Source organism: Palaemon carinicauda, chromosome 36 (assembly GCF_036898095.1).
Source record: "Palaemon carinicauda isolate YSFRI2023 chromosome 36, ASM3689809v2, whole genome shotgun sequence".
NCBI classification, from domain to species: Eukaryota; Metazoa; Arthropoda; class Malacostraca; order Decapoda; family Palaemonidae; genus Palaemon; species Palaemon carinicauda.
Genome location: NC_090760.1, coordinates 67,628,319 through 67,635,818, shown reverse-complemented (window position 1 = coordinate 67,635,818; position 7,500 = coordinate 67,628,319). Strand labels below are relative to the sequence as shown.

The 7,500-nt window shown below is 34.9% G+C and overlaps 1 protein-coding gene across 1 annotated transcript in view; it reads right to left on the bottom strand.

Annotated features, from left to right (window-relative positions):
• Nucleotides 1-2,980: 2,980 nt before the first annotated feature.
• The window catches only part of LOC137628868 (uncharacterized), a 354,967-nt gene continuing 350,447 nt past the window's right edge, over nt 2,981-7,500 (bottom strand). The window contains exons 5-6 of the mRNA XM_068360119.1: nt 6,318-6,543; nt 2,981-4,134 (exon numbers count right to left, since the gene is read on the bottom strand). Of these exons, the coding sequence (XP_068216220.1) occupies nt 4,064-4,134; nt 6,318-6,543 (297 nt within the window). The 3' untranslated portion in view covers nt 2,981-4,063. The remainder of the gene's footprint in view (nt 4,135-6,317; nt 6,544-7,500) is intronic.

Genomic DNA, 7,500 nt, shown 5'->3' with positions numbered 1-7,500 from the left:
GTTTTACGAAAACCAAAATAATAACAGATTGTAAAAAAAAAAAACCTTTCTTTTCCAATAGAAATAATTAGCGTATAGACATAAGGCCAGGCGTATGTTTGCGCTGATACGCCTTTGCCATCAGCGGCGCCTCTTGTCCTGATTAAAGGACAAAGGAAGCGGAAATCGCGCAATGGGAAGTCAATGGCGTTGACGCTTCGGGGAGTTTTGTCATCACACGAAGACAAACAAAGAAACGTTGGTCGAGCGGAGGAGCCGATAGGTTACGCTGTTCTCTTCTGCGATTTGAAGACAAGAAGAAAAGGAAGATAAAAGGGGGAAGAAAAGGAAGAGAAGGGGGTAAAAGGAAGAAGAGAGGAGAAAAGAAGAGAAGATGGGAAGAAGTGGAAGAAAAGAATGGAAAGAAAAAGAGAAGAAAAGGATGATAAAAGGGGGAAGAAAAGGAAGATAAAAGGGGGAAGAAAAGGAAGATAAAATGGGGAAGAAAAGGAAGAGAAGGGGGTAAAAGGAGGAAAAGAGGAGAAGAGAAGGAAGATAAGATGGGAAGAAGTGGAAGAAAAGAATGGAAAGAAAAGGAGAGGAAAAGGAAGATAAAGGGGGGAAGAAAAGGAAGATAAAAGGGGGAAGAAAAGGAAGATAAAATGGGGAAGAAAAGGAAGAGAAGGGGGTAAAAGGAGGAAAAGAGGAGAAGAGAAGGAAGATAAGATGGGAAGAAGTGGAAGAAAAGAATGGAAAGAAAAGGAGAGGAAAAGGAAGATAAAGGGGGAAGAAAAGGAAGATAAAAGGGGGAAGAAAAGGAAGATAAAATGGGGAAGAAAAGGAAGAGAAGGGGGTAAAAGGAAGAAAAGAGGAGAAGAGAAGGAAGATAAGATGGGAATAAGTGGAAGAAAAGAATGGAAAGAACAGGAGAGGAAAAGGGAGATAAAAGGGGGAAGAAAAGGAAGAGAAGGGGGTAAAAGGAAGAAAAGGGGAGAAGAGAAGGAAGATAAGATGGGAAGAAGTGGAAGAAAAGAATGGAAAGAAAAGGAGAGGAAAAGGAAGATAAAAGGGGGAAGAAAAGGAAGACAAGCGGGTAAAAGGAAGAAAATAGAAGAGAAGGAACAAAAGATGGGAAGGAAAGATTGGAAAGAATAAGAGAGGAACAGGAAGGGAAGAAAAGAGGAGAAGAAAAAGAAGATAAGATGGGAAGAAGTGGAAGAAAAGAATGGAAAGAAAAGGAGAGGAAAAGGAAGATAAAAGGGGGAAGAAAAGGAAGAGAAGCAGAGGGATAAAAGGAAGAAAAGGAAGAGAAGATGGGATGAAGTGGAAAAAAGATTGGAAAGAATAGGAGAGGAAAACGAAGAAAAAAAGTTGGAAAAAAGAGGAAGAGAAGAAGTGGGGAAAAGGGAAGAAAAGAAGAGAGGAAAAGGAAAAAAAGGTGAAGAAAAGGGAAAAAAAGAAGGGGTAAAAGGAAGAAAAGAGGAGAGGAAAAGAGAGAGAAAATGGGAAGAAGTGGAAAAAAGATTGGAAAAATAAGGAGAGGATAAGAAAGAAAACAGGGGAAGAAAAGGAAGAGAAAAGGGGGAAAAGGAAAAAAAGAGGAAAACAAAAAGAAGAGAAGATGGGAAGAAGTGGAAGAAAAGAGTGGAAAGAAAAGAAGAGAAAAAGGAAGAAAAAGGGGGAAGAAAAGGAAAAGACAAAGGGAAACAAGAAAAAAGAGAATAAAAGGAATAGAAGACGGGGAAGATAAGATAGGAAGAAGTGGAATAAAAGAGTGGAAAGAATAGGAGAGGAAAAGGAAAAATCATTGGGATGAATAAGGAAGAGATGATGGGTAAAAAGGAAGAAAGGGAAGAGAAGATGGGAAGAAGTGGAAGAAAAGATTGGAAAGAGAAGGAGAGGAAAGGGAGAAAAAAGGGGGAAAGGAAGAAAATAAGGGGAAGAAGGGAAAGGTACGGAAGAAAAAGAAAAGATGGGAAGTAAAGGTAAAATTGAAGGGGGAAAAGGAAGAAATGGAAGAAAAGGATTGGAAGATGGGAATAGGGTGAATATGAGGATGAGAGAAAAAGAAGTAATATGATGTGTATTTTCTTGTAGAGAGAGAGAGAGAGAGAGAGAGAGAGAGAGAGAGAGAGAGAGAGAGAGAGAGAGAGAGAGAGAGAGAGGACAAATGTAAGTAATTGCTGGAATTTTTAATTAAAGATCCTCATGAATAAGGAACGTTAAAAGAATAAGGGACAAGAAAGAATAGATAAAAGAAATCCAGGAGAGAAATGAAAATTTAATAAAAAGCAAAGAAAGGATATGTTGATTTCAGTAAATGAAACAAAAAAACAATTAATCTTTGTATCCTATTTTCTCCATTCGATCATCAATGATAAAAAATCTAAATATAAAATAATTATTTAATAAAATGTCAAACTGATAATTAGTATTGAAGAATGATTGACAATACGAAAATAGAATTGAATTAATAACTTAGCTGTTATAAGTAATGTCACTGATAGGAACGCTGGTTTAATCTGGTGAAGTCTGACATGGTTTTGGCGTTATAAGATCTTGGTCAGTGTTTGTATAAATGGGAAATATATATATATATATATATATATATATATATATATATATATATATATATATATATATATTTATATATATATATATATATATGTATATATATTCTTATACTTTCACACTCACATATATGTAGACATGTATATATATACATATATATATATATGTCTACATATATATATATATATATATATATATATATATATATATATATATATATATATATATATTCTTATACTTTCACACTCACATATATGTAGACATGTACATATACATATATATATATATATATATATATATATATATATATATATATATATATATAATTATATATATATATATATATATATATATATATATATATATATATATATATATGTTTATATATATTATACACACATATTTTTATATACACATACATACACACACACACACACACACACCTTAAACAACTGTTCAACGGTCGAACATTGACTCGTAGACCAGTTATAGTGAAGCTTATCTTAGAAAGGGGATTTGATAATAACTAACTCAAAATGTAACGTACAAGGAAACCTCCTCTTTGAGCCTCTTCGTCAAAGGACCCACTACAATGAGGTAACACACAGGATATCATGAGTCAATTACATCAGGAGTGGAATGATTTGGTAATTTCAGAAGCAGGATTAGCAATTACTTTTTTTTTTAAGTTATTTAGTAATTACGCGAGATCTTGAATCTTTTGGAAATTGCAAATGTTGAATGAAAAGGTATTTAAAACTTACAAGTAATTACAGCTGAAGATTGTTCGTTTTAGTAAATATGAAAATTAAGGTATTTGAAAAGATGTTTTGTAGGAAAGGTTAATTGGAAAGAATTTAGGAAAGGTTATGGCAGGAAAGCATGAGGTTTTAGGTCTATACAAAGGAGGAGGTTGAAGTGAAGGATTGGGGTTCCTAAACAGGAAATGACAAAGCACCTTGAAATAGGGTGATGAAGCAGGTTATTACAAAGATGCTTTACAAAGCAGGTCATTTCAAAGTAACTTTACATAGCAGACAACAACAAAGAACTTCGAACTTAAAGCTAGATTATAAAGGGCAGTGGGCATATAATGGTTAAGCTGGCCCATTATCAGGTCAAAAGTTCAAATTAATGTTGAATAAGCAGGTTGTCAAGCTGAGATGAACAGCGGTCACGAAAAAGGGTGATTGTAAGAAAACTTTGACTCCAAAGTTTCAGTTATTATTGTTAAAAGAGGGTCGAATAATGATAATGGTAAACTAGGTCAAAATTAGGGTGAAGTTATTTGTATCATTCGTCAACTAACCTAGGTATCCTGCACAAACTGTTAAAAACTAACCAAAGTAAACAGTGTATTGTAAACAGAAGGTCAACATTCATAGAAACATGGAAAGATTGGCTTCCTCCAGAAACAGCTGTATTTTTGTGAGACCCTGTTTGCTACAGAACAAGTCAGCTGTGCCTTGTTTGACAGCAATGCTGAGCACAGCAGGTGTGGACATCATATCCATCAGAGATGCAGCAGGAAACAGCAAAACAGCATCGTCCAGACTTGCACAGTCAGCGTTGGGGAGGCGCCTCCTGTTTGCGAAGATAATAATGGTAGATTAAGTAATAGATACTATTATGCCTTCTGGTGTGGAAATATCTAATTATAGAATAGGATAGTGATTAGATGCTGTAAATGGATATGTATATCTAAATCGTGTAGGAATTGAACAATTTAATTATATAAGAAAGTCTCATTTAACACCTTTGAGAATTTTGAGGATTTTTATTATATTTTCCTTTAGTTATCCTTGCCTCGGCGTCAAACGAATTGCATAAATCTAATTTAGCTGAGAACTTTAAGAATCATAGACCCTTTAGTAAGGAATGTTGTAGTAAATACATTAGGTAACAAGCCATTAACTGCCATGCAAAACTACAATAAATTGTTTTCATTCATATGTTAATCCCTCGACCAAATCTATCCGACAGTTTTTGCGCAGATCATTATAATGCACCGTCTTGGAAAATCCTTTTCCACCTCTAGAAAATTATTGACGTCTTTAAGATCCCGGAGCCTAGTATCTTCGAAAATCCCTTTTCGCCTCTAGAAAATTATTGACGTCGTTAAGATCCCGGAGCCTACTATCTTCGAAAATTCTTTTTCCCCTCTAGAAAGTTATTGAAGACCTCAAGACCCCGGAGGCCACTTTCTTTGAAGATCATTTTTCTCCACTGGAAAATTATTGAAGACCTCAAGACACTGGAAGACACTCCCTTTGAAAATCATTTTTCACCGCTAGAAAATTATTGACGACCTTAGGGATCCCGGAAACCTACTATCTTCGAAAATCCCTTTTCCCCTCTAGGAAATTATTGAAGACCTCAAGACCACGGAGGCCACTCTCTTTGAAAATCATTTTTCACCACTAGAAAGTTATTGAAGCCCTTAAGATCCCGGAGACCTGCTATCTTCGAAAATCCCTTTTCCCCTCTAGAAAATGATAGACGACCTTAAGACCCCTGAGCCTACTATCTTCGAAAATCCCTTTTCCCCTCTAGGAAATTATTGAAGCCCTCAAGACCACGGTCGGCACTCTCTTTGAAAATAATTTTTCGCCACTAGAAAACTATTGAAGACCTCAAGACCCCGGAGACCTACTATATTCGAAAATCGCTTTTCCCCTCTAGGTAATTATTTAAGACCTCAAGACCCCGGAGGCCACTCCCTTTGAAAATAATTTTTCACCAATGGAAAATTATTGACGACCTCAAGACCCCTGAGCCTACAATCTTCGAAAATCCCTTTCCCCTCTAAAGATTTATTGAAGACATCGGAGGCCACTCTCTTTGAAAATCATTTTTTTTTCACCACTAGAAAGTTATTGACGACCTTAAGATCCCGGAGACCTACTATCTTCGGAAATCCTTTTTCCCTTCTATGAAATTACCTTTTGCACCTCTAGAAAATAGTAGACTTCCATAAGATCTCGGAGCCTACTATTTTCGAAAATCGTTTTTTCCCTCTAGAAAATTATTGTAGACCTCAAGACCCCGGACGCCCCTCTTCTTAAAATTAATTTTCCACCCCTAGAAAATTATTGACCGACTTAAGATCTCGGAGACTACCATCTTCGAAAATCCTATTGCACTTCAAGAAAAAGATAGACAACCCTAGAATCCCGGAGCCTACTATCTTCGAAAATCCTTTTTCCTCTTTAGAAAATTATTGACGACCTCAAGATCCCGGAGCCTACCATCTTCGAAAATCCCTTTTCACCTCTAGAAAATAATAGACGACCTCATGACCCCAGAGACCATCTAATTCAAAAATTCTTTTTCACTACTAGAAAATTGTTAACGACCTTAAGATCCAGAAGACCTACTATCTTCGAAATTCTTATTGCACTTCAAGAAAAAGATAGACAACCTTAGGATCCCGGAGCCTACTATCTTCGAAAATCTTTTTTCCTCTCTAGAAAATTATTGACGACCTCAAGATCCCGGAGCCTACCATTTTCGAAAATCCTTTTTCACCTCTAGAAAATAATAGACGACCTCATGACCCCGGAGACTATCTTCTTCGAAAATTCTTTTTCCCCCTCTAGAAATGGACTGAAGACCCCGGAGCCTACCCTCTTTGAAAATCGTTTCCCCCTAGAAAATGTTTGACAACCTCAAGAACCCGGAGCCTATCTTGTTCGAAAATTCTTTCTCACCTCTAGAAAAGGATTGACGACCTCAAGACCCCAGATCTTACTACCTATCCACCTCACCTGCATTGTGGTCCTCTAAGAGGGCCGGCTTAAGAGGGTGTACGACCATGCCTATGTGATGGCCTTCCTTCTGGTAGAACTTCTGGATGGCGGCAGTGCACCGGAGAGTCACTCGGTCCTCGTCGAAGTGCCAGCGCTCCGCCCGGAAGAGGATTCCCAGCTTAGCTTCGAACATACCGGAGCTGTCCTGCTTCTGGGGGTAGCGTATTAGATAGTCCTGTGGGGCCTGCAACGATGAAGGGGGAAGGAGAAACATGAGAGAAACAGAGAATTGTAATTTTAGCAATCATTATTAAAGGGAATTTGTCCTCGAATAATGTAAATATAATGATTAAATCCATATTTACAGTTTTTTTTTTTTATTTGGGTTTGAGTTTTTCCCTATTGGAAAAGAGAATTAGAGTATCTTCAAATGGGAAAAATTACATCTATTAAATGGATATTATTTTTTTTTCTTTATTTTTTTTTGCATTTTTCTTTTCTTTTTTCTTTTTTTCTTTGAGGGGGCGTTTGCTGGCGAAAGGGTTTGTCCTAAATGGGGATAAACTACCCGGTCTCTATTAATTTATTATAAAGAAATGTTGAAATATATAAGTTCATGATCAAATGCTTATTTAGTCCACAGCGTTTATATGCCGTATCAAAATAACTTATATATATACAGTATATATATATATATATATATATATATATATATATATATATATATATGTATATATATATATATTATGTATACAGTATATATTATATATATATGTTTATATATTATATATATACAATATATATACAGTATATATATTTATATATATATACAGTATATATATATATATATATATATATATATATATATATATGTATATGTATAATAGAATATTTTATGCATATTTATGTATATTTATGTATATGTATTCATTCATATATATATGTATAAATATATATGCATACACATACACACACGTACATATATATATACATATATATGTATATACAGTATATATATATATATATATATATATATATATATATATATATATACACACACATATACACACATGTTTAAAAACACACACACGCAAGCAACTAAAACTTAATAGAAGGGAGTAATATGTCACGCTAACACCAGAATTTGTATGGACTAAAACTCTCAATAAACCAGCAACTTGATTTTTAAATTAATTATTAT